General features: G+C 46.5%; 1 protein-coding gene across 1 annotated transcript; it reads left to right on the top strand.

Moving 5' to 3' along the window:
* The first annotated feature begins 103 nt into the window (after positions 1-103).
* Positions 104-26,299, top strand: LOC142583639 (glutamate receptor-like). The gene is made up of 6 exons (XM_075694132.1): positions 104-157; positions 4,277-4,444; positions 9,040-9,172; positions 12,037-12,257; positions 17,003-17,292; positions 26,002-26,299. Exons 1-6 carry the CDS (start codon positions 104-106, stop codon positions 26,297-26,299), a joined length of 1,164 nt encoding a protein of 387 aa, XP_075550247.1.
* Positions 26,300-27,858: the final 1,559 nt, after the last annotated feature.

Raw genomic sequence — 27,858 nt, 5'->3', positions numbered from 1 at the left:
TTTTAAAAAAATTGATATTTCTGAACAACTAAATATGCATTCGCACTTGCATGGCTCATGGCTCAGCTACAAGACCAGCGTCCCGCCTATAAACAATTGGGGAATGAAGCTGCCCAACGGTTCGTGGACTGGCTTTCTCGGAGAACTTCAAAGAAACGTAAGTCATCTTTCTCCTGACGAGTATCAGGCACAATAATTTAGGGCTATTTATTTCTCGAAACAGCTTTGTGAAAGTAGAAGATGATGCTGGTGAATGATACAGGAAATACGAATGCGGTCACAAGGAAATATGCAACTTGCCCGTAGTCGGCAATGACCCCGCAGTGCGCAATTAGCGTGGTCACAGCGTTCCTTGCTCGTTTCAGAAGCCGTCCGCCTGACGCTTCTTTTGACGGTGCTACTTGGGTGCTATCTCTGTCCGTTGGGTTCTTTGCCTTCGATGCAGTATTTTGTTACGACCAGTCTGGGCCAGACCATCCTGAAACAAGGCTAAACCAGTTGCCACCCTGTGGCTTAGAAATCATAAAGTGAAGGTCAAAGTATTAAAGGTATCTCCAGCACCCATGTAGTGAGGACAGATCACCAAGAATGAGTTTAGAAGGCAAACTTACAGAACTACCTGACGTGTTCGTGCGTTTACAGAACGTCAATAAGTGCTTCAGTCTTCTCGAGGCATGCGGATGCAAGAAAGGAAAATTGAAATGGAGCACGGATAAGCCCAACAACATACAGTTTCATCGTGGTCATCATATGGTCATCATCATGGTTTTGCGTTTCAAAACCAAGATCTGATTATAAGGTACGCCGTAGTGAGGGACTCGGGAAATTTGGACCGCATGGGGTTCTTTAACGTGCACCCAAATTTAGGTACACGGGCGTTTTGCATTTCGCCCCATCGAGATGCGGCCGCCGTGGCCAGGATTCGATCCCGCGAACTCGTGCCTAGCAGCCCAACACCATAGGCATTAAGCAACCTAGGCGGGTATCAACATCCTATAGTTGGTTCATAGCGCTGGTGCATTCAGTAAGCCACATGGCACAGCGTTTAGGAGAAAGTTTTATGGGACAGGAAACGGCGGTTTCGGTGGTCCGGAGGACAGGATGATTTGCGATGTGTACGGTTATTCGCCACAGGGGCGTATGCTTGGGCAAGATCCTGCGGAAGAGGTGCAGTCAGGTTGGTGTGGAGAGGTTTTAATTATGGCTCTGGTAACTAAGCACACACTGCTGGTGACTGAGCATTTCACTGTGCTTGGAACACTAGCGTCTAGCTTCTGGGTGCGATCGCGAAAGTAGAAAGAGAGAGATAAAACCCTTAATGTTGCTAAGCTACTATTAAACAGGTGGCCTCAGCCCAGGCCTCCTGTACAAGCGTACCTGATGACAGTTATATATGCTACCAAATATGCTTGTTCTTAGAGTGCGGTGGCCGCGGCCACGCCACCATGGATTGTGGGTAAGGAATAGGGTAGAGGAGCCTATTTATTCTTTGAGGCTGGTCTCCAGATGTGAGGTACGTGGTTCGAAGCCTCGAAGGCGAGCGACTTTGTTTTTATTGCGATATCAACTGAACGGAGACTCCAGGCGCATATCTGCCGTCGGCATCAACGTGAGATTCCGTATAATGTCTAAGGGCGATAAAAGCATCGCCGCGTGTCGTGTGCTGCATGTGCGAGGGAAGGCGTGCCAGGGTGAACCGACAATCACGGCTGAATCTCAAGCACGCAAAAGCAGAAAGCCAGGAAGAATTGTGTCGCCTTCCATCGCGTTCAAGGGTCCAGAGGGAGGTTAGGGAGCGGCGAGGGGGGGGGGGGGCGGTGAGGTGTTCTTTTCCTGGTGGGCCGGGCGGCAGTGCGCGCCCGCCCGGAGCGCTGCATCTTGAAAGCCGTCTGCGACAGGTAAATGCTTGGCGCTGCGCTGCGTTTTCGCGCGTTAGTTCGCGTTGATGCGAGCGGCAGCACTAAGGTCAATTCGTTCGCTGCTGCTGCCGTGGGTCCTCAACACAGCGTTTTGACAGAGTTTCTGCGATCATCAAGTGAGATATGTTCGCGTTTGCTTTTGGGCGCGCGACGCGATGCTCGTTACTTTTGCTAGTTTGCCTATGTTCACAAGTCTATAAAGGCCGATAAAACTACTATACTTAATTCGTGTAGCTGTCCGCTGATTTCCTATCCCAATCGATGCAACGCGTTTCGAGTGAAGCCGCAACTTTTTTGTTATCATATACATAACTATCACGTATCCACGATGATTTCTATAAGATCTGGTCATAGGTGCTCTTGAATAAATTTGGAGATATGGGCATGGACATCGTTGTACACCTATTTTCTTCCCCTAGTCATGAAGCCCGTAAGTACACTTTTAAGGGAGGCTGAGTTGTTAATGAGCATGCGATTAATCGAAATTGCAATCCACTAAGCCGGCATATGTCTCTCAGAACAGTTTTGTCAGCGAAGTTAGGACTTCGCTACAACTGTTATGGCGGATCCCTAGGGCTCAACGTTGTTGCATGAGATAAGGCCAATGGTTTGCAACTTCAGCCAAAATAGACGAAGCGGTGATCCATGTTCTTCCAGTTTCGAATGATCCGACAGAAAATTCAGTATATTTTAGACACTTCTGTGGCTAGAACAGACACTAGACGTATTGGCAGCTTGACAGAAGCTGCGTATTCAGACAGAGTCGCTTCATCTGCGTGTGACTAGTCTGCATAGAAATGAAAAATAACCTATTGTAAGTACCCGAATAATTTCGTGAAGGGAGAATGTGCCTCTGAAACCATAATTCGCGCGCATTTAACACAGACTACTAAAAACTGTCTTTAGAGTTTGCATCTAATGTAGTGTTTCTGGCAATAAAAGAATAGAGAAACGCTAAGCTCAATTCGTTCTACAGTTCAGAAGCGTGCGCTTTCAAAGGGCGTAGTCTGTAGTAATGAAGCATAAAACACCAATTTAATTATGTGTCTTGTAAACGTAACGACATTTACTGGACACAATTTTATTGTGGTCTTTCTTTTATTTCAGCTAAGGCGGTTGTGTTGATATTCCATTCAGAGATTACAATGATTACATGAAGAACTTTGCATATACCCACCTTCAGGCACCTCGCCGCCGTTGCGGCTGCGAGCCGGTTTTACTCGTCAGCACTGGATTGTTTACCTTAGGCATCAAGATACCTTGCCGCTGGAGATCATGGAGGCCATCCACACAAGAAAAAAAAAGCTGAAGCTGTGTGTTTGACTGTGCAATAGCTTCATCAGCCTGAGGTCGATGACGGCAACATGTTTCGCTTGTGCCAATCGGAGAGGTATACTTAGTTCGGAATTGTCATTGGGCTTTGCTTATTTTGTGGACTTCACGAAAATTGATGTGTTGTCAGCCTTTGTTTTCCCGACTGTTTATTTCCGCTGAATAGTCTGGAATCACGTGATTTGGTAAGCGTGGGAACACATCTTTTTCGCGAACTGGGCGTCGTCTCTCTTTAGATCCGTGCCGCTGTATTGCGCAGCTCTCAAACATAATTTTCAAATCCCTTTCCCAATTATTTGCTCTGCGAAAAAGTTTCTACTGCATAATAGGAAGCCAATTTTCAAAGAATGGACGGCAGATCTTGAACTTTATTTCAGTGAAAATGACAAATGACTCAATACTTCCTTTATATTTCAAGAACCTTGACTGAGCACTTCGTTTTTGTGGTGTCGGGCTCCTGCTTTCCTGACTTGTAGCCATTCGCGTGCCCCAAAGGGGACGATACGTCTGGCTGAATGACTAAGCGTCATTATAATCTTGTGGTCGAGTGACTTCAAATCCGGGCCGGGGCACATGTCTTGAAAGCCTTGATAGGAGCTGTATCGATGTTGCTGGCACAGAGAAGAGGGCCATTCTTTATATCATTTTCTCCCGAAGTAACATATTACCCTAACCCAATTAGATGCTTCTGCGGCTTGGCCGGTTTGAATGTTGGCAGCAGCAGTCACGCTTCTTTGGGTGCGGATTGCAAAACTCTCATTAACTTGACTTAGGTACCCGTGGAAGAACTCCGAGTGGAAAAAAATATACAGCAGTCCTCCAGTGCGGCAGAGACTTGTGTGCATTGAAAGTTAGCTCTTATATGAAATACATCTTAGTTTAGCAAATGCGTTTGTTTTCCTCCTTCTCTATCCTTCGTTACTTGCGTTTCTTAAATGTAAAATAAAGAAACTATATATTTTTATAACTTACTGAACAGACGACTTTGTATCTTGACTTGAAACTATGAATTCGGCATCGCCCAGGAATGCGACGTGTCCTTTGCACTGTTCAGCCCAACTGCCGAGAGGAACAGGTTGGCCGAAGCCAGCTACCCCATGTGGTACGAAGACATGATCATCGTGGGAGGCTTCAGCAAAGACACTGTGCAGCAGACCAGCATCGCCAACTCGTTCTTCGTGTTTGGCGCGGAGGTGCGTGGTACCTTCAGAACAATAAGAGTTCACAACAAAAGTTATGGCGCTAAACGGACGGGGAAGAAGTGAGACACAAACGACATGCACGGGCGTTGTAACTTTTGTTTTTATGTAACAAACCAACTAGCCCAGCGACAAGTTTTGTTAAATAAGATTTCGTCTTTGCAAATTAGTTTTCAAGGTCTGTAAGAGGCAGTGGTTACGGGAAGCTCCGAAAAGATTACGGACAACGCAAAGTCACACTTGCTATGTGGGTACAGTATGTCCGGAAGCATGTGCATCAGCAGAAAAATAGAAAGAGGCCTGTTAAATTTTGATGCGAACCATCCAAAAGTAAAGAGTTTGTAGTACGCAAAATCGGCCAGAACGAAAAGATTCGAATTTTATAAGAAAACTTGAGCATAAAAATAACTTGGTTCTTTTCTTGTGGTCTGCGCTGGAATCTTCTCTGGGGCAAACATATTTGAGGAGAGTCAAACTGAGGAAAAAAGTGTAGCTTTTTCGTCTGCGCTATTTTCATTAGGTCCTACTAAGATTATACTACCTACTCAAGCCTAGAACGTGCAATGTAATGAATAAACTATCCGAAGTGTTCCGCATATTTGGTTGTCCTATAAGCCAACTACTATTTTTAACCGCTAATTAAAGCGTATAGAGATTCGTCAATGAGGCTCACAGCTTTTAGACGTAATTTTGCTTGCCGAGATTCACAAAATCTGAGCACCTCAAACCGACATCTGTAACAAGTCTTGTTTTTAAATATGAATGTTTTACCGGATGCAGTGTGATGCATCCTGACGCATGTATGAAGCTATTACTATGTTTCGGATGAGTTGTTCTTGTCATATATTGAATTAAAAACGTTCTAAGCATTCGGAAAGTTGCAAAAATTGAAGAGCGCCAAAATCAAGCACCAAACTGCTTCAATTTCAGTAAAAACAAAGCATGCTTATCATTTGGTTTCCTTCGCAGGATAATCACAATAATCACGACGTCACTTCGCATAAGTATGTCTCAAGGCAAAGAATACTCCAAAGAGACACATGCATTGACAACGTTTCTACCTCAGCAGTTAAAAACTTACTAATTTTGAGGAGAAATATAAAGCGGTGTTTCTCATGTAAAGTTGCAGGTGTGTTGCTCCCTCTAGAACACTCATTGGGTATGTTGCTGTGAATCGAGTGAGGAAGTTGAAGGTACCAAATAAACGATGGGACGATGGAAGAGAGTGAAGGGCGAGAGAGAAAATTTGTAGAATAAAACAAAATTTGAGGTCCCGTAGTAGGGGCCCCTAGTCCAGGGCTCTACTGGAGCGAGCGGCTCGCTGGGCTTGGTCAAGGAGAGCCAGTTAGCCATCCTGATTTTTGTCAGCAAGCCGGGCCTCCCACTGCCTGTTGAAATCTTGTGTTTTTAGTTGTGCGAAATTTATATGTTTCGGTCTGTTTTGACACATCCATGTGATGCGCGGTAACGTTGGCGTGTCCCCGCACCACGGGCGTCAGGGTTGTGGTGAATCCGGCTAAGGTTTGGGCAGGCGTGTGTTTGAAGTCGGCAACTCCTCGCATGTTGAATGTTTAACTTGGGGCACGGGTGTCCATAATCCCTCGGGGCCTCTCTTTGGTGTTCAAAGATGTCGCACTAAGTGCCGGACCATCCCGGATAGGTACAGGCGACAGGCGGTTTGTGAGTCCGTGAGTATGGCCGCAGATATCTCCATATTCTCCACATGCCTAATTGCCAAGTCCAATCGCTGTGGCTTCCGCCGTGCTGACAGACTTTGCACTGACCGATGGCACTATCACACTATTTTGGTTCGTGGCTACCACCGTATACTTCTCACTGCCCGCCTGACTCGCTTCCCTGTAGCATACGTCTGGTTGGTTTCTAAATTTGCGGTGCAAGGCCCTCGCTCGGGCCTTTCGGTGCCTCGCATATGTGTCTCGAACTCATATTTTTTTGGAACTGGGGAAACCACAATGTGCTGCGCGACTTCCCGAGTCATCTGCACTGTCTCTCCTGAATTAAACTGGGGGCGGAGTGCAGAGCCGAGTTTGGTAAGAATGAGCCGACCCTGCGTTGTGACGCATAGCATTTCCCTTTGCGCGATGAGGGAAATGCTGCGGAATAATTTTGACCTCCTGGGGTTCGCTAACGTTCGTCTCAATACAAGTACACGACTGTTTGTTTGCATTTCACTCTCATCGAAGTGCAGCCGCCACGGCTGCGAACCGATTTTGTGGACTGCGACACCTATTACGGCACCGACTTATTCAAATCATAACACATCCATAACCTGGCCATTTGATTTATTTTATTCGATTTCAAGACTTACATAGCTCGTGACTCCAAACTCGAAATAACTTGGAAAGCGATGTTTTAATCTTTCGTAACTAAGAAGCGAGTGTAAATGCCCAGTATACTGAATAAGTGTAAATGCCACCAGGATCAAATTGAGCGAAAATTGGGCGAGCACTAGATCAAATCTGCATGGTAAGTTAAATGCGTGTGAATCAAACAAAATATTCGGCAAAGAGCTCTTCAAACACCTACTCAAAAGTACTATATGCAGACAAGGTTTTGAAACATGTGGTATAAATACACGAAACTGAGTTTCTTATCACAACTGCTCGAAAGAAATAGCTTCGCTGAAGGTAGTGGAAATCTGCGATCTTCTTTTTTTTTTCAACTCTGGAGCAAGAGCGTCAAGCGAGATTGTCAGTTGTAAATCACCTAGAATCCATCGCCTCACCATGGTGGACACTGAACTGGCAGTCGACCAGCCGGGCAAGGCTGCAGCCGAATCACGCTTACATTTTGCCGAGCACGTCTGGTCAGAAACAGGAACTAAGATTTCAACAACATATGCAGCCGCGGAAGCACACCGTCATCGTATCGGCTTGCAGATCCAAACTTTTTCAGTGGCCCGATGAGTGCGCTAACTTCATGCACCCTCCAGGCATCAAATTTACCGCCAGATTTCACACCCACCACTTCTCAAGTGTCGAGAATAGTGTTTCATGTCAGACGACCATGGTTCCATTTTACGAGTGGTAACCAGACTATAAAGCTAAGCGGATTCAATCTGCTGTGACATACGTTTTGCATAAAGTTTTCATTCGTGTTTGCGAGAAACCATGTTCTAGATTAGCGTCCATTTGCAAATACATATCAAGAGACAAATTTGGGTGCATTTCGACAAGAAAATGCCTCACCGAACATAGACTGGTGGCGCAAGAACGCTCCAATGTGTGAATACGACGTTATTAAGACGGCATGATGATAACGTGATCACAATTCTCGGAGTGACGGCGAAGGAACGGTATAATAATGGAATGATGACGCCTGTACGTTGACAACGGCAGGGCGAAGCTGGAATTAAGATGCTGGAACGAGGATGACGTTATCACGGTGACAGTATATGTCGAAAGGCAACACGTCTGGTGCTTGTTTGCAGTGTGTTCGACACTTAGAAATCATTGCAGACAGCACTCAGCAGCCATCTCCCAAGCTGTGGGAACAGAAAGTACGGAAATCATTGTTTAAAATAATTCGAGCATGCCGTTGTTTCTTGAGTGTAGGTATGGTCGGTATAGCTGACTTGATCTGATTTTCCGTTCCTGCGAATGATATCTTTGTTCGAGATCGTTATTGCCAAAGATTTTACTAAAATTCTGGGATTATCCGCGGAGTAAATTTCGTAGAAAAACAAGGGGCTTTGGCGCTGAAAGTTGTTTACAATTCATACCGTTGGGTAGATAGGGGAGCTTCGAATGAGATTTGATTTCGTCCACAGAAACTTACCGACTTTCTGCGAACGCAATTGCCGAGATTTTCTCCACAGCTTCAGCGTATTTTTTGCGGCACGAGTATGCTGTTCTTCGGTAATGCAGACCGGAATTATTAAACATTGCAACATTTAAAATATATCTCACTTATAATAAAGGAGGTTCACTAATAATATAAGCAATAGTGAAGTGTGGTGTAAAAAGAACGTGGAAGTTGTATCACAATGCTTTCTGATATTGCAGGTGTGCTGCACTTGTCAATAGAGCATTCCTTCAGTGATAGCAATAAAGCTGATGTTAGACATGCAACCTTTGTAAATTTGGTCATCGTAAAACCAATAGAAGTATTTCAGTACAGTCACTTTCACTGTTTCTTGTGCGGGCGAGGTCTGAAATTAGCACGATAATGTTACTCCTTACACACAGCAAAAGTTTTTATTTCACAAGGCAACATCTGTGTCACGAAGCGTAAACCGCGCTTTGATTTCGTAGAATGGTTTCTTAAGTCGTGTTCGAGAGCGGAACATCTGAATAGATAAAGAAAAAAGTCACTTGACAGCATACTAGGAGATAGGTTTTCTGACTATTTTATTTAGTACCAGTTACCAGCCTGTTACCGATAGTCTGAATCGTTTCATCTGCATTTCAGGACACCTGAATTGGAACAACATTCCTTTTCGCGCTTTGATCTTTGAATAAAGTCGTAAACTAACACCTAACACATACTTCATCTTGTGATGCAAGTGTGCGCTTTATATGGTGCACTTCTGATCCTGTTTTGTTCATCGCTATTCTTTATAATTGCAGGTCTGGGGGTCCCTCCTTGGATCGCTCGTCGTATTTGCAGTCATCTTGTCTCTTGTTCCGGGCTCTCGCTTAACATTTCTTTTCCGGTTAAAAGACAACATATTTCAGCTGCTGGCGAGCGTGTTTCTTGAAGGCAGGTGCAATTCTAGATTTTCCCGTTTATTGTATGATTTTGTTAGCCGAACCACACGCCCTGTATCTGCCTTAATATTTTTACTGCTTGGTTCAGCAGTTTAACATGGCTATTTTTCTTGCTTACAGTATTGTTACTTAGAATATTCCAAAAAAGAAAAAGTCAGCATGACGGAAAAGTTATGAAACCTTCCGAATCCCAAAATAGTAAGCTGGGCTCATATAAGAGTTTTCGGTAAGGCAGAATCCGTACATAAGCTTGTTTTTCAGCAAGAGATTTAGTAAAGCATGTTCAAGTAGCAAAGGAAGCCTTATTTGAAAACGCTTGCATGTACCTTAAGGCGAACTCAGGTGCTCTAACAACGGGCAAGTGACTAAGCGTCACAATTACAATCGTAGAAACCTGAACCTCGCAGCACTTATCCAGGGTGCGGCCAATTAAATATAAGGCGGGGATCCCAGCAGTTGCGCTATGACCAATTATGGTGGCTCGACAATTGTGAAATCACACGTAAAGATCTTAGCACCTAGGAACATAAGAAACCGACAGGACAAATTTGCTACCCTCCAAGTACACTTCACATAATAGTGCTGCGCATGGTCATTGCTGCTAGGTTCGATTGTAACTTGTTATTACTTCTAACAGATAGTGAACAGCCAAATTTTCTTGTGCAATAAGATGTAAAATAAAAGAGCTGGAATTTCACTTTAGGGACAGTTGTGACACAGCAAGACTGACCTGAACAGGATACAAGCATGTAGGCTTTGGTTTGGCCATCGTTTGCTGATGGCAAGGCATACCCACTGTCGGGAATTCGTCAAGAGACGGATGGTAATAAAGATGTTGATTCATTACTAAAACAAGCAGAAATTTGAAAGAAGAATGGAAAGGAATAAAAAATAACACAATAAACGAAGAATCTCTCAGAGAAATTGCATTAATTACCTTAAATTAAGCAAATTTTCTGCACGACTCAGCAAATTATGACTGTGAGAGTGGGTGTTCCCAGAGAAAGCATGCATGGGATTGGAAAATGTACTCCATGGTGTCTAAACCACGATGGTCAATTACTTGTTATATATATATATATATATATATATATATATATATATATATGAAATAAACGGACAAAAACTTAGGCATCGTCCCACCGCCTACGACAAGTTGACACATGAAGCGAAGGCGCTTAACCAGCTCCGTGTTTCAAGCACGATCAGATTATTCTTCTTGGTCTTTCCCAATTGCACACACATCGGTTTTAATGCGATGAGCATTGTTTGCCTACTTTGGGTTTTTTTGAGACTACTCACCCACCTACCCACCCGCAGCATATGCTGAAAAATACATATTCGCCTCTTGCGCTTGCCGAGAAGTTTCTGCACTTTTACTTCATCGGTTTAAAAAAAAACGAAGACAAATCGCTTGCCTGCTGGATGGGTCGGACGTCCACAGAGACAGACCTCTATGTGATATGCGCTTAGCGTGACGTCACTCTTACAGTTTATTGAACAGTATTGTTTCTCAATGACGGGGTATCTTACAGATTGAAAGAAGCGCCCTTCTTTTCACGTATTAGTGTCAGGTTTATCTTGCAGCTGTTATGTTAATATTGTTGTCTTGTCTTTAGAGGCAAAGCACCGTAGGCAACAGCTTAATTGAAGGTGTCTCCACATGACTTATTTGTCACCCATTGGCCTGGCCATGTGTTGAAGTGGTACTTTGTTATGAGTCCGTATATCTCCCCTTACGTAAAGAAGTAGCACGCTGGGTGCCAAAGATCTCAATCCTACTATTCTGTGCCACAGGGATTCGATAATCATGGGTTTGTGTGAGGGTCACTGTCCAAGTAGCGTTAGTTTTTGGATAGACAAGTTCAAGTTTGAAAACACAGATCTGAAAATGATTGTTGCGCAAATATTTAATCAAGCTAAAGTGATAGACTGGTGCTTGAGAATCTCTAAGCCGTCAATATTATTGCGAACAGGGCCTTAATAAGTGAGAAACAGAGGTAAATGTAGGACATGATTAGAGACCAACCCTGGGACATTCAAGCACTTGTTCAATGCCGAAAGCACTCCCTCAGTTAAATTATGTCACTAGGACTCAACCACTCCTTGCAAAAAAAATCATTATTGTGCTGTATTATAAGACGAAATAAAATGATGCTTATCCAGTTCTTTTTCATTTTAGAAAAAAAGAACTAATTGAAATGACCCTTGACAACGACGTGGGCGGGCGAAATGTATCGTCTTCGCTCGACTCTGCGCCCCCCACGCTTTCGCGTTTCAGCAATTTCGTTATCGCGTAGTGCTGCGCTGGTTTTGCTCGCTCGTGAAATTTGCACACACTGCAAGTGGCACAGAATTTCACTTCCATGTTATGTCGCGGGATGCCCGAACGGTCTACGCCACTTGACCAAAAAGCAGCTGCAGCGCCGAATCCACCACTCTGTTTTGGCTCGGTGCCATCGTCTGTCGGGCGTTGTTTTACTCGCCGAAGGCAGCGAAGGGTGGTGATGGCGTATGTAACGTCACCACTCCCCGGTTGGGTGGCGGGAGATTTGAATTTCGAAAAATGATATTCGCCCCCCTCAGATGCTATTTTCTCGTAAACTAAGTCCTTTCTTGGCACGAAACAAGCATTGCGAGGTTTCTGGAATGATATTTAAAGAGTCCACGTCGACTTATTACTCGTCTTCAGTGTCTCTTTAAGCCGTACTCTGGTTTACAGTCAGAAGTTCGCTTTAGCATGATTTTTGTGCGTCAGGTAGACAGAAACTCCAAAGATTCCGTTCTGCCAATAGGGTAGCCTTGAGCATGGTAAGTCATCTGCTGCTAAATACGTTGCTTTCATTTTTCACACAGCCGCTCCAGTAAAGGCTCGGCAATCATCCTCGCGCATTGTGATCGCCTTCTGGTGCCTAGCCATGCTGGTTGTTACCAACCTCTTCACTGCCAAAATGAAGGCGGCCCTAACAGTGCGTCAACCGACAGGCCAGCGTGTGGATTCTCCAGCACAGCTGGCTGAGCGCCACGATATGAATGTGTACATGATGGGAGGAACCGCTTACCCAAAGCTGCTATCGGTGAGTTTTCTCTATATACTAGACCTCTCAGGTACCACATAACTTTGCCCTTTTAAAATTGATATAACCTCGTTTTCTTGCATTTTCGGAATCATGAAAAGTGTACAGCTTTACAACAGACTGAGCATTTGTACTTTTTCAGTGAATTATGAGAAGTGTACAGAACGTTGCCTCCATGCGAGAGTTAACTCTATGCAGGAACGCGATACATAAGGACATCGACAATTTCTTGTTAGTATAGTCTAGCATCCATCTACCTGAAATATATACCGAATGTAAAGCACTAAAAACACTAAAAGCAACGAAATCAGTGAGCCTTTTCGTGAGGACATACTGATTCTGAGAACAAGAACCTTCCAACTCTTTTTACTAAGACACCGTATACATATTATTGCCGCTTGCAGAACAGGGTCAGTCAGAAGTGCTTCAGCAAGTTTGTTCAACATTTTCAAAATCCTTCTTGCCGCAATGTTTTGTCGGTTTCCTGCACGACTTTGGCGTAAATAATTAACTTGGGGGGTTTTACCTGCCAAAGCCACGATATCATTCTGCACACAGCGTACAAAGGCGATACGGCAGAAGGAATTCGTACTAACAACGTTACACGGTTGAAGCAGATTATTACATGCCATTTGTTCTGACCTTTATTGTCTCATTTCAGCACGAATTCTGCATCTCCTTTGTTCTAGGATTGTTGCTTCAATATTTTCCTTGTCGTATATTAAACAAACTTTTCCTCACCATTGCAACCCGCCGACGATCATCGTTTACTTGGACGTGAAACCTCTAATTTTTGTCAGATTACGGAGTCGCTTGGTAAAATTGCGTATAACGTAACGCTACTATTGCTTATATATATTGTCACGTGATGGTGACGTTCAAGAACACAGTAGCAATACTGTGTAAGACAAAACTAACTTTTATTGGGTGAACCTGTGCCCACAAAAACAGGCTACACTTATAGCACAACGATAGCGGCGAACACGGCCGGCGATCGTCGAAAATCTGATCAGCGGGTCAAGCGCGTCGGCTCTCATACAGCAGTCGTCGAATGTTCCAGACTAATCGTTGGGACCCGCGTGCCTTCCACAAAGTTCTACACCATTCGCGTCACGCGATGAAATCAGGTAACACAATGTTCGGCGACAACAGACAGCGGATAGAAGCATCGATAACTTTCCAGAAACTTCGGATACATGCAGGCGCGTCCCGCGCTGTGCGATATTTGTTAGGCGGCGAAAAGTTGTCGCCCGATAAAGATAAGTACCGTGTCAATATGTCACCCCATCGCCCATGCGCCATACTATTGCGTAGAGGAAAGAAGTCATTACATGATCATGCATATGTTGCGTGCACAGAGAGCGCGCCGTTGTCCTGCAAGGAATGATGGAAATGGAGCTAAATTTAGCATTTTGGTTGGCGTTCAGCTCGGCGTAGCTGAGCAGCAGTACCTTTGTGGACGAGAGCGGGAGTAGTGGCCATTGAGAGACGTCACTCAGACATAGTAGGCATAATTTATCTCAAACTCGTGCTCATCAGGAGTAATAAGCTTACAAGTGTGCCGTATAGGTTCCAGAAATAGGAAGGTTGATCGGCTATTTTTGCCAATATTTAATAAATAAAATGACGACCTAAATAAAGAATTCGAAGCGAACAGTTACTAGATTTCATGTTTTTCTTTTAAATGTAACAAATCTCGTCAAGTTTGGTGCCGTGGTTGTCGAGAAAAAAACGAATTCTCCTTTTGCATGCATTAAGAGCACTCGGGCTAAAGCTTCCTCTTAACGCCACTTGCGTCGCGGCAGCGGTTGGGGCGGATGCACGGGAGCTGCGGCGACCGCGGCGGCGCTTGTGTCGGCGTAGTGTGGTGTCGTACGAGAAAAAGAAGTCGCAGTTTCGCCCGAAAGTCGAAGCCTTTATTACAATAGCAAATTAGTGGAGAGGTATAGTAAGTAGAGATAGTAGTTTTATCGGCCGAATAAAATTGTAAACATAGGCATACTAACCTAATTAACAAACATGGTGTCACGCGCGCACAAGCAAACATGAAAACATCTGATTCGATCGGGGAAACACTGGTGTCAAAACGCTGTAGCTTGTAAGCCCGGCAACAGCAGCGAGGGAATTGACATTCGTGCTGCCGATGGTATCAACGCAAACTAAGCGAAAACACGGAGGTGCGGTGGATTCTATACTCGTCACAGATGGCTTTCATGACACAGCGGCCCAGGCACAGCGGCCCACGTACAAAAAAAAAAGTACGTGCGGCGACCGTGGAGGCCCTTGTGTCGGTGTAGTGTGGTGCAATATGAAAAGAATGTAGGATTTTATATTGTACGCTGCTGATGCATGCAGCCTAAACAGCTTCGCTGCAATTCCTCTCCATATGAATCTTGCGGCACCACGAATCTTTTTCATCGCTTGTTGTATACAACAGCACCTAGCCGGGAAAGAAGTCAAAGGTTGTATTAGTTTGCTAGCTGCCCTTAAATGTTTTACGTTATGGGACAGCATTTCGTTCAGTTTTTTTTTTTATGAGTAACAACTTTCTTGCTCTCTTTGGTTGTTTAATAGTATTGCCTTTAATAAAACATGGCGTAAGAACAATGTATGGACTGTATCCCTCACTTAAATGTAATTCCTTCCTGGTCTTCTCGTGTTCTCTAAACAAATCACTAACTTACTTAAACTGCTCTGAACTCTGACGACCTGCTTACTTTTTATGAGGTCAGAACGCAATCTCGTATTTCCAACATATATGAATACTTTGTTTAGCGCAAAACGACAGGCACAAGAAAGACGACCCCCACCAGGACAAGGCGCTACTCTCAACTGACATTTTATTGCGTCACTCCTTTATAGACCGCTCAAACCAGAGGAACATGCGCAGTGAGCACCATGCGGTGGAGCCACCAACATCCGATCCCAAGAGCGCACTTATGCGACAGAATCCAAAAAACCAAATTCAGCGCTGTACAAGGTTAAGGAAGGCACACTAATGCACTGTGACCCCAATGACTGAATGAAAAATGCTTCTGATGACTCTCGGGCGGTGGTGTCACGGCTCCTTTTTAAAATTATGGTATCACGAAACATGGGTTTGCACTTGCATGTTTTACAATGCTGAGCCAAATGGGAACCTGTGCCTGTTGGTATGGATCGCTCATGTTCTCTAAGGCGCTCGATAACACAGCGGCCTGACTGCCCTACATAAACTTTGCCACATGACAAGGGAATCTTATAAACCACACCGACGCTGCAATCTACAAACATCACGTGGTTGTCTTCGCAATCAGGTTTTTTACTTGTTTTAGAAATGCGGCTGCAGAACATTGACAGTTTCTGAGGAGCGGAAAACACTACCGGAATTTGGTATCTAGTGGCGACATTCTTTAGATTGTGAGCCACTCTGTGGCAATACGGCACAACTTCAGGCCTCTTCTTTTGTGTAATGCAGTTACTTTTGTGCCGCTTCCCTTTCAGTTTCTGAAGCAATACCTCCGAGACTGACGTCACCACCACACTTGGATAACCAGCAGCCTGCAGCCTATTTAGCTGTGCAATGAAACTCTGGTTCGCAGAGTGATGACAAGATTTCATTAACGAAGATTCTAGGCACATCAAAGCAATGGCGCGTTTCACAGTCTTTGAGTGCGCAGACGCGTAAGGTAAAAGTTCCTTACGTGCACGTGGCGAGTACATCCAACAGGCTTTGCCTGTCTGTAAGGATAGCTGCAAATCTAAAAACTGGAGTTCACCGTCCCTAGATAGCTCATGTGTGAAAGTTAACCCCTTGCCATTGTCATTGAACAGAGTTAAAATGTCAGCTACCGTAACTGAGCATTCGTTGTTAGTCTGTTTTATCACAACAAGAAAATCGTAAACATATCTAAAAATTTGAACTGAGTCATTGTTTAAGGCACTCTTAAGAGCACTGTCGACAAACGATAAAAAAATATTACAAAGAGCAGGCGCCACACATGAACCAATACCTACACCATTTTTCTGGATAAAAAGGTTATTTTTGAAGGATAAAAGTTGCACTTAAATAAAATTCAAGAAGGGACATGAAACTTTCCGAAGACAACCCGGTCGCATTGCGAAAATCTACCTCGCCACTTTCTTCGATGCACGTCATCACACAGCGAAATAGCTCATCATGCGGTATTGAATAGTAAAGATCTCAGACGTCAACAGAAAAAATGTCGGCTACTGAATGGTTGTCTTCCAGAAAGGAAACAACATCGAAAAAATCCTTTATGCCATAAGGATCGTCAATAGTTAAATGCTTCAACTGTTTTTGCAAAAAGCGGCTAACCAAAACCTGACAACAGTTGTTTTCACTGACTATTGTACGGAAAGGCACATCCGGTTTGTGCGTTATTGCAGTGAAAAAAACCCCTAGAGCGAGCACCTTACATTGTTTTACATCTTTCACAATCTTGGTGAGGCCTATACTTTCCAACAAAGAAATGGCTTTGTGTTTTACCTTCTGAGCTTTCTCATTTGCCAGAATGAAGTTCTTGTTGACAGCCTCAATGGCTTTTTGTTGAAGACAGCAGACGGAGCTATCACAAAACCGGCCTCTTTGTCACTCAGTGCCATGTCCTGTCGTCTTTCTTGCGCCTGTGATTTTGCGCTTAACAAAGTGTTCATGGATTCGCGCCAACTAGCCCGCCAACGCACTGTGCTGAACTATCTTCCAACATATAACCACCCAGTAAACCCTCGCGGACTCTGCGCAGATATCGCCGCGTGACTACGACCGCAAGGTGTACCGCATGCTGAAGCCCTCCTCTTTCCTGAGTTATCGCCAGCTCTTCTCAGCGGCTGTGCTAGACGAAGTATCAGCGGGAAAGGCGGTGCTTCTCAGCGATCGTACGACGGCCATGTACAAGCTGGCCGCCTTGTGCAAGCGCTACCCGGACCACGAGTTCTACATTTCCCGCGAGCGATTCTTCTTTAATCTGTTGGTCGTCTACTACAGTCGGGAGCGGAGCACAGTGATGCATCTAATGAAGAAATGGGAGAAAAGGTGAGCAACTTCGTGAAAAATGCGTCAGTTGCACTTACGCGAAGCGTCGAAGGTGTCCGCCTGCTCACGTGATCGCTGAGCGCGTTAATGGCGAAGAGGAGAAGCAGCTGCGGTATTGATGTCACCAAGGGCTCTTTTATAAGAACGATAGGATTTTCGTGTCGCATTTCTAAGCATGCTGCACTGCATTTCCACACGTCGTACACTTGTGCTTCGAAGTCTCGTGCGATACTAGACGCAGTCCTTCGTCATATAACGAAGATAGCTGTTTAAATTGAATTATTGTGAGACCACCACTATGAGGTCTGTGTAAACATAGAAGTTTTGTTAACAAGTTATAATTGTGTAATTTTTTTTTTACAATATGGACGTGAAAAAAAGAAAACGCAGAAAGAAGCTATTGTGCACAACCACACACGCTAAGGAAATCGCTCCACCTCATGGGGGAATAAGAGGTTCTTTGATGTCCGATGCATCGTTGTTTTGATAAACATTATAGAAGGGAATGTGCAACAGAGAGAGAGCGAAATCGACAGGGCAATTGCATAAAAAACGCCACCAAACCATAATTAAAGTGGAAGAGAAACTTTACGAGTTGTAACCTACACAGCAGTTTTCAACGTAAATAGCCAACAAAGAGGTAGTAAAACTCTTGCTTGGGCTAGTTGGTTCGTGCTTGAATTAGTAAGGGCAAGGCAAGGCGCAGAACACCGGGACTCAAGATGGAGCACGCACGACAGGACCAGCAGGACAGCCTGCGATCTAAGAAACCGCATTAGCTTGAATTCCTGCAGCGAGGATGATCATTTCGAAGTTGCGATCAAAGCATAATTGTCTTGAAGGCGATCTACTCTTCGGAGACGCTACCCCGTATTTGGGAAGGCTTGCTGCAACCAGTCAATCAAGGTGAACTATAGGGTAAGCGCAAAGTGGCGGTGTGCTCATCCTCAGCCATGGTGGTAGATATAAGGAAAGAAAAAAAGACCGTACTGGTGATGCAGAAACGAAGACGCGGAAACCAAATTGCCGGATGTGAGAGCTTCACAGAATGATTGTTGATAGAATGAAAATTGCCGCACGACTGGCCGCTCCAGGCATTTTGCGTGTATTCACGGGCTTCTTCCACGCTTGAAAAACACTTTTATGGAGCACGTATTGAGCAACAGAAGTTCTTCATGTTGTGGAAAGTTCTTCATGTTGCTGGGCAATTTTTTCATTGCCATTTTCCATCTAAGCATAATATTTCGGTTGACTAATTAGAACTAATCATCGAATAGGGTGGAATGGAAAAAGTTCAGGCTATGTCCAAGGGACAGCAAAAAAGCATCACCTTGGTTGTGTACGGCTACGTGGCATTCGCATGTTTTTAATGTTTGGCTTAAGTTATGTCGAACACCCTGCATATTGCTTGCAAATATAATTTATTCTACACTCGTGGGCCTGCTTTCTTCCTGCAACAATATATTTACAAAGGCCGCATGGATACCTCGAGAACCCATTAGGTTTCTTAAAGATATGGTGTGCAAGGGAAAACAAAACCTCACGGCTACGTATGCGTCCCCTCCCATAATGATAAGTATTTTTTAACAACATTATGATATTTCGCTGTTTTTTTCCTTTGAGATGAACAGAGCATTGCCATTACTGGCAGCCTATGAAGAATACGAAGTTGTATTACGGCGATAGCGATTATAGGAAAGCCGAGAGCGCTGTCGGCGCCGCCGATGTCGTGCTGTCCCGCTCAAAGGGCTTAGAAGACCTCCGGAGGGTAGGAGTGCCAGTCGCGGCGAGAAATACGAAGCGAAGTTGACCTGCCGTCAACGTTACGTTAAATCGCCCTGTGATGGGCCAGGGCAGCGTTGTGCTTTTCGCTGGTGGCGAGCGCATCGTGCGCACGTGACTATGACTACGCTAGCTGCGCATATGCCCTACCCTGAGCACAACGGCCAGTAAAAGTCAAACTAATGTTATCTAACATTTCCACTGGCGGCTGAATACTGCCGATGGTTTCTGGTGAGGCTCGCCTCGCGCACCATCCAGTTGCGAAGCCTGCAACGACACTAGCGACGCTCATCACGATTTCGTAGGGAGACGCCTGGAGGCTGCGAGCGGGCTGTTCTCTTTACCCTGCAGGAGTTTTCTTGCGCGTTGCGTCGCTCGAATACGTTGCACTCGCGTACATATTAAGCGCCGTTCTAAGAGTCCAAACGCAGCGCTATACCTTGACCTTGTGGTCAATATTGCTCACTTCGGGTGAAAATACCAGTTTCTTCAATACGTTATCATTGCGAGCTTCAGTGCGGAATAACGTGTACGTGAAGTGTGGGACCTAAACCAGCTAGATCATGTGATATCTGTACATAAACTACGTGTTTTTATGTTGTTGTTATATATATTTTGTTATATATGTTAAGATGGCTAACCACCAACAACACGCAGCAGCCAGCGTCTCGGATCTTCTTCCTCTCTCTCCTTTTCTCCTTCCGTAACAGGACCCCCGGGTGGCGAAGCGCCGTCTCGGCGCATAGTAGGCGAAGAATTGCGAGCGAAGTATGGCTTCAGGCGCGAAACGTGCACGACGTCAACAGGCGTCTGACTTGAGGATGCATCAAATTCTAGCGGCGAAATCTCGTAATTTACGTCGTTAATTTGGCGTAGGACTTCATAAGGCCCTGTGTAGCGAGAGAGAAGCTTCTGGGAGAGGCCAACCCGACGACATGGTGACCAGAGCAGCACCCAGGCACCGGCACGAAGTTCACATCGCGATGGCACCTGTCATAGCACTGTTTTTGTATATGCTGCTAGGCTAATAAACGAGATCGGGCGACTTGACGTGCCATGTGAGCGCGATCGATGACTTCACGAGCGTACTCTGTGGCAACATGCGGCACAGAAGGGAGGATGGTGTCAAACGGCAATGTGTGGTCGCGACCATGCAAAAGATAAAAGGGTGAATATCCTGCGGTGTCATGTCGGGACGAGTTATACGCGAACGTCACGCAAGGCAGCCTGGCGTCCCAGCCGCGGTGATTGTTGGAAACGTACATCGACAGCATCTCTGATTGTTCGGTTGAAGCGTTCCGTAAGACCGTTCGTTTGTGGGTGGTAGCTGGTGGACAGCTTGTGCTCAGTGGTACAAAAGCGGAAAAGGTCGAAAGAAGAGAAGGATGACAGAAGAGAGAGGACGAAGATCACGAGACGCTGGCTGCTGCGTGTTGTTGGTGGTCAGCCATCTTAACTATATTCTAACTCATCTTGTACATATATTGTAAATACAGTCCTACTATACTCCCAACAAATATTGGTGGAGGTGCGGGGTACCACAGCTGGAAACCGAGCTCCGCAGTGGACGTCGCATCCCCGTCCGCACCATGAATGACGGTGAGCACGCGGGATCAACATGGTTGCCGCCTCCAACATCATCGTCGCCAGCTACGTCGCAGTCTCCTTCAGTTGTCATTGTGCAGTCCAAGGGCACTGGAACCTTCTGCGGGACCGATGGCGCCGACAATGAAGAGTGGGTGGCTATGTGTGAGCGCGTGAGTGGAATCAACAGATGGGACCCAACGCTTAAGCTAGCTAACCTGTTGTTCTACCTAAGAGGCACGGCAAAGGTGTAGTGCGAAAACCACGAAGAGGCGTTAACGAGCTGGAACCAATGTAAATAGAAGTTGACATAGTTGTTTGGCAAACCAGCCGGCCGTAAAATTGTCGCAAAGCAGGAACTGGCTTCCCGTGCCCAATTACCCACGGACTCCAATGTCCTGTACATCCAGGACGTGCTGGCACTTTGTCGTAAAGCCGATCATGGCATTACAGAAGCTGAGAAGGTCGGACACGTGCTTAAGGGCATTGCTGACGACGCCTTTAATCTGCTCATGTACAAAACCTGCTCTACAGTTGATGCCGTCATTAAACAGTGCCGACGATTCGCGCAAACCAGAAGCCGACGCGCCTTGCAACCATTCGCCAGACTTCCCAATACTACCGCAGCGTCTACGTGTGAAGATCAGCCCGCAAAGCAGCATGCGTAGCCATCAGAGGAGGTGGTTCGAATCGGTCGATGGGAACTGGATGCGATAGCGCCCGCAGTTTTCTGTTTGCGTAGCCCTGATGCTACCACTTTTTTAGTTGCTCTCGTACAAGCCATAGTTCGTCAGGAACTTGAAAACATTGGTTTACATTCTGTCTGTGCTCTCGCCGAACCCAGAGAAAACGAACGCCTTTCTACTATTTTCGCTCCGCCCCGACGCTTCTCTCCGCGTATCGCGCCACGACCGAGTTGAGAACGGCAGTTGACCAGCCGATATGTGCAAGCAGAGCCGTTTTGATGGAAATGCCCGCAATGTTTCGCCCACTGCCGAGTCTAGCAGCGCCGGCAATTCTTCCAGGAACACGTGGTACAGTCGCTCACCGTCGCTGAGCGGACACCAGTCTAATCACCGCAAACACGTCGCCCATCTGCCCGTTCGCCGCAGCGGTGTCGCCTTTTGTCCCCTGTGGCTTTTGGCCGCACCCTTTCAGGAAACGAAGAAGTGCAGCCCTCAGAGTGGTGCTGCATTTCCTACTGCTGCAGCAAATCCTCTGTCTGTGCCCACAAGGAGAAGTGTAATTGACGTCAAAATAGACGGCGGAGCTCTCCAAGCACTCGTCGACACTGGAGCCCACGTATCTTTGATGAGTGCTAGCCTACGTAGACGTTTAAAGAAGGTCCTCACCCCAGCAGCTGCCCGAGTGCTTCGTGTGGCCGACTGCGGCGTGCTGGTTGTTCTTGGAATGTGTACTGCCCGTTTAAGTATAGCCTGCCGCCCTACTTCTCTTTGCTGTGATCGACAACTGCCCTCACGACGTTATCCTTGGATTGGACTCTTTATCTACTCATCCTGCTCTCGTCGGCTGCGCGACCGGCGTTCTTCAGTTGGACCTGCCTATAATCACCGATGATCCGAGCCCCTCACCACCGCACTTGTGCTCGCGTACGATGTGTATCTGTCATCGGAGGCAGTTACGTACGTCCCTTTGGCCGCCCAGCCACGGGTTCCTGACGGTGAATATGTGCTTCGCGCCATCATCGACGTGTTTTTGAACCGGAACGTTCCTGTTCCGCATACGCTGGTCACGGTTACCAATAACGACGTCGTTCTACCGCTTCTCACTCTTAGCCTGTGCCCTCAAGTGATTCCGGCCGGCATGTTCTTGGTCAGCGTTTCTAGTGGTTCCGAATTTGACACTGATAATCTGAATGCCGACAGTGGTGTATTAGCGCCAACTGCAGCTCACAGCTCTGGTTCCATTACGGATGGCTTCGTGAAAATGATTACGCCTGACCTCACCTCCGCACAGGCCACGAACATACGTAGCTTGCTTGGTTCGTACAGTGACATCTTTGATTTCGGCGACAGGCCTTTAGGCCAAACTATTGTTCACAACCCTATAAACACTGGAGACACGAATCCTATTATTCGGTGTCCCTATTGTGTATCGCACGCTGAACGTCGAGTCATTCGATCAGAAATGAACGAAATGCTCCGCAAAGGGGTCACCGAGCCCTCAGCCAGCCCTTCGTCTTCACCTGTCGTCCTTGTGAAAAAGAAAGATGGTACTTGGCATTCTTGCGTCGCTAATCGCGACCTCAACAAGATCACGAAAAACACTTCTACCCTCTACCACGCATTCATGACGCCTTGGACTACTTGCACGGAACTAAATACTTCTCGTCCATTGATCTTTGATCCGGCTATTAGCAGAGTTCAGTTGATGAAATGTACCGCGAGCAGACAGCCTTCACCTCGCCGGGTGACTTATATCAGATGAAAGTCATGCCCTTTGGACTATGCAATGCTTCTGCGACATTTGAACGTATGATGGACTCTGTTCTGCGAGGTTACAAATGGACCACCTGTTTTTGTTACCTTGACGACGTTATTGTTTTTCTCCCACGTTAAGCAGCCACCTTACCCGACTCGCTGCCATTCTTGTGGTCTTCCGAGAAGCCGGCCTCCAACTGAACTTCACGAAGCGTCAATTCGAGTGCCGTCAGAATACCATGTTGGGACACCTCGTTGACCCATCCGGTGGGCAACCAGATACGGAAAGTGTTGACGCCATAGGCAGTTTCCCTGTTCCATGGTCTGCTTCCGACGTGTGCTGCTTAGTCAGCCTGTGTTCTCACTTTCGCCGTATCTTCAAAAACTTCGCCGACGTTGCTCGGCCTTTGACAGATTTTTTAAAGAAGAACACGCCATTCTCATGGTGCCCGGAGCAGGCTCACGTGTTCGCCCCTCTCATCGGGTTTCTGACCACCCCTCCCGTACTTGCCCACTTTGATCCATATGCACGGACCGAACTTCACACTGGCGCAAGCGGCCATGGCATTGACGCTGTCCTCGCCCAACAACACAATGTAATCGAGTGCGTGAAAGCTTACGCCAGCCGCCTGCTCTCACCTGCCGAGAGAAATTACTCCATCGCCGAGCGGGTGTACTTGGCTTTAGTTTGGGCTGTCTCCAAGTTGCAGCCATATTTGTACGGCCACACGTCTTCGGTCGTTACATACCACCACGCGCCACGCGCTCTGCTGGCTGTCTTCCCTTCGGGACCCGACAGGACGGCTTGGTCGCTGGGCTTTGCGGGTCCAGGAATTTTCCTTTACTGTCAAATACAAGACTGGACGCCTCCACAAGGACGCTGACTGCCTCTCTCTGACTGCCTCACACCGTGGACGCCCTGATTCTGCTGTGCATGATCCGATGACCTGCGTGATATCTCTTACTGACATGACCGACATGCGGTCTGAACAGCACGACGAATCCTTACAGTCCATCATTGGAGTTGTGCAATCTGGCAGCACTGATGAAAAGTGCCGCATGTTCGTGTTGCACGACGGCATCCTTTACCGCCCTAATGTCAACGCTGGCGGCCCTGAGTTGCTCCTTGTCCTTCCTCGCCATCTGCGATCTGTCGTTCTCGAACAACTTCACGATGCACCGACGGCGAGACACATTGGAATTTTGCATAAATACGAACACGTACAACGCCTGTTCTTCTGGCCGAGTCTCTACCGCTTTGAGCGTCGTTATTTCGCAACTTGCGGATTGGGTCTGTGCCGGAAGAAACCTCCCCTGCCACCTGTCGGAAGACTCCATCGAGTTTAAGACCTCTCTGAACCTTTCTTTTGCGTAGCCTTGACCTGTTTGGCCCTGTTCTGACGACGACTAAAGGGAATAAGTGGATCGGCTTGGTTAACGATTAGGCGAGACGCTACGCGAAATCAAAGGCGTTGCCGACTAGTTGAGCAACAAACGTCGCCAATTTTCTCCTCCACGACGTCATTCTCCACAACGCTACACCTCGATAGTTACAAACCGCGGCCCCTCGTTCTTGTGTTGAGTTGTCGACGACCTTATCCGCTCTTGTGCCACTGAGCACAAGCTGTCCACTGCCTACTACCCACAAACGAGCGGTCTTACGGAGCGTGTCAAGTGAAAAATCACAGAAATGATGTCAATGCACGTCTCCAACGATCACCGCACCTGGGACGCCACGCTGGCCTAAGTGACGTTCGCGTATAACTCGTCCTGACCTGACACCGCAATCCTGCGGTGTCAGGTCAGGACGAGTTCACCCTTTTATCGTTTGTATGGTCGCGACCCCACACTGCCGTTTGACACCATCCTCCCTCTGTGCCACGTGTTGCAATCGAGTACGCTCGTGAAGTCATCGATTGCGCTCACATGGCAGGTCAAGTCGCCCAATCTCGTTTATTAGCCTCGCAACATATACATAAAGAGCGTTATGGCCGGTGCAATGGCGACGTTACGTTCGCGCTAGGTGCTTGGGTGCCCCTCTGGTCACCATGTCGTGCGGTTGGCCTCTCTCAGAAGCTTCTCTCTCGCTACACAGGGCCTTATGAAGTCCTACGCCAGATTAACGACGTAAATTACGAGATTTCGCCGCTAGAATTTGATGCATCCTCAAGTCAGACGCCTGTTGACGTCGTGCATGTTTCGCGGCTGAAGCCATGCTTCGCTCGCACTTCTTCGCCTACAATGTCCCGAGACGGCTGTTCACCACCCGGGGGTCCTGTTACACAAGGATAGAAGGGTCCTGTTACAGAAGGATGAAAGAAGAGAGAGGAGGAAGAAGATTGGGAGACGCTGGCTGCTGCGTGTCGTTGGTGCTCAGCCATCTTAACTACTCTGACTCATCTTGTATATATATTGTAAATACAGTCTTTCTATACTGCTAACATTCCCGTAACATTATTTTCCTTTAGTGCGCCATTAAGCTAAGAGCAAACATGCGCTCAATACATAAACATTAATTCTTGACATAGGGCAGGTGATTAAAGCTGCTGCTGGCGGGACACCTGTGGCGGTGGCTGAGTGGTTTTGAAGTTGGGTTGCTGAGCTCGAGGGCGCGAGTTTGATTCCGGACACCGCGGCCACTCTTCGATGAATTTCGAAAAAGCACGCGCGTTTAGATATTTAGAGGCACGTTAAAGAACCAGAGGTGGCCAATATTAAACGGCTTTCCCCACTACAGCTTGCCTCATAATCAGATTTTTGTTTCTGACAACACTGTGAAAGAGGCCCACGTGACGCTAACGCTTTTTTATTCCCACTCAGGATGCCCCTGTAACCATGTCAGGAGTATACCATCTGCTCCTAGTGAGAACTTACATTTCTTTCAATGATAATATCGATGCAGGGTGAAGTGGCTGAACGAGGCTGGTGTAGTCAGCAAGTGGCACCACGACACGGTATCGCTGGGAGCAGACTTCTCACGCTGCCCAAAGGTTCAGCAAGAAGAAGCGGAGACACTGAACTTCGAGCACCACCGCTCCGTCTTTCTGATGATATTGGCAGGCAACGGCATAGCCTGCGCTGTGCTTGGGGCAGAGATGCTACTGTCCAAAAGCATCGTCAGGTCCTGCAATGGCAGCGATCTTCGAGCGCGTCGACGGGCCGCACGCATGAAAAGGAAAGGCCTTATGACGATGGCATAGGTCGTAAGAATGCTCCCGAGCACACTTGCACAATTCCCCTTTTTACCTTGCTCTACTAGCGTTCAACGTCCTATCTTTGCCTTATAATAATTCCTACGTCCGCTCGTCTACAGTGACTATCCAAGTACACGAATAGCCGAAACACGTCGTATATGAGGCGTGAGCTGCATCCGGGTTACTCTCTTGCTCTTCCCTCTGGACACGCTGCGCCTACTGTGCATGTCGCCGCGAAGTACGCGCATATAAAATGGCACATGGATAGTGGCTCCTGGGCTACGTCCCGAGTGGAACATACGCAAGTTGCCGTCAGAGAGGCTCACTGAAGAGTGAAACATACCTAATGGAAGCTACCCACGTGAGCGCCCACATATTAGAATAAGCTGCCTTTTGAGATCAGCCACAGTTATTGGAGAGACAGCTAGACAGCCCAAAGAAAAATGGTCTCAGAACCAATAAGGCTGTCGCGAGAGCCTTTTCTACTCTCGTTTCAATACTCTTTTTGAGCACATTTACGGATTAAGACAGTGGTAGTAGCCAGCCCCGTTTACAAGGCGCCAACATCTCTTTGAATATAGCTAATAAACAATGCGGTTGGTAATATAGTATGCAGGTGTTGCTAAACTTCTTTTTGACAGTGGTCAGTAGAGCACAAAATTAGTGTTTCTTTGTGTTTCATTTTCTTTTTACAAAATGCAGACGTACAATTATCCAGTCTTTTACAGAACAATCACTTGTTGGCGTGCTTTTGGTCCTTCATAATACCCTGTTCCCAATCTAACTGATGTCCCTAATGAAGCACTCTTAAATATTTCATTTCTTGCTGACCGGCCTCAGAAGGCTCACGAAGTAAAATAGTAAGAAATCTGAGGATCTATATTAATGAAGTTTGTATACAGAGGCTGCTGTAGCTTTACTATGCATCTGTTTTCAACGGAAAGGAAGTGACGTTGTGTTCAGAAAAATCTTACGTGCTTAATAATACCGGTATAAAAACAAAGATTTGGCTATTAATCACAGCTCATGACAGCATATTCTCGGTGAGCGAAAGCAGACATTACTTTGTGGTCCGCGTAGCCCACACAGCTTTTCATGTTGAGCAGGTAAAGACAAAAGAAATATATTTTTGTTATTTTGAATGCTTCGGCTCTCGGTCGTACTCTGGAGTTTGGGACTCCGCATGACACTCACGCGACGGTACGAGCCTGGCAAGAGAGAACACTAGCACTCCGCCGCCTGAGCCACTAACGGCAAGGATAGCCGGAGCACGGAAGCAAAGTGGTTATTTTTCGTGAGACGCCCGCGCGGCCAGACCCCGCGCCCCCCCCGTCGGATTTCGCAGGACTACCCTGCGGAAGGTATCCCATATGGCTTAGGGTAGCAGTACCGGTATCGCTCATACGCGGTTCGCTAGTCCGGCATGGGATAACATTCATTCGGTATCCATCCGCAGAGTGTCAAACTTCGTCGCTTCCTTAACACTTTGCGTATGACATACAAATACAGGAGGTCTCAAAGTCGCAAGAGTGAGAGTAAGACCTTCTATAAAGCTATACAGCAGA

This window comes from Dermacentor variabilis, chromosome 5, assembly GCF_050947875.1.
Source record: "Dermacentor variabilis isolate Ectoservices chromosome 5, ASM5094787v1, whole genome shotgun sequence".
Classification (NCBI taxonomy): domain Eukaryota; kingdom Metazoa; phylum Arthropoda; class Arachnida; order Ixodida; family Ixodidae; genus Dermacentor; species Dermacentor variabilis.
The sequence above is the reverse complement of the archived record's forward strand: the minus strand, read 5'-3'. Positions and strand labels throughout refer to the sequence as shown.

Excerpts from the sequence above, each read along its gene's own strand:
- LOC142583639 (XM_075694132.1), top strand. The coding sequence starts at position 104 with ATGAAGCTGCCCAACGGTTCGTGGACTGGCTTTCTCGGAGAACTTCAA. Across the intron at positions 158-4,276 it reads TCGGAGAACTTCAAAGAAAC|GAATGCGACGTGTCCTTTGC; the intron begins GTAAGTCATCTT and ends GGCATCGCCCAG. Across the intron at positions 4,445-9,039 it reads TCTTCGTGTTTGGCGCGGAG|GTCTGGGGGTCCCTCCTTGG; the intron begins GTGCGTGGTACC and ends TTATAATTGCAG.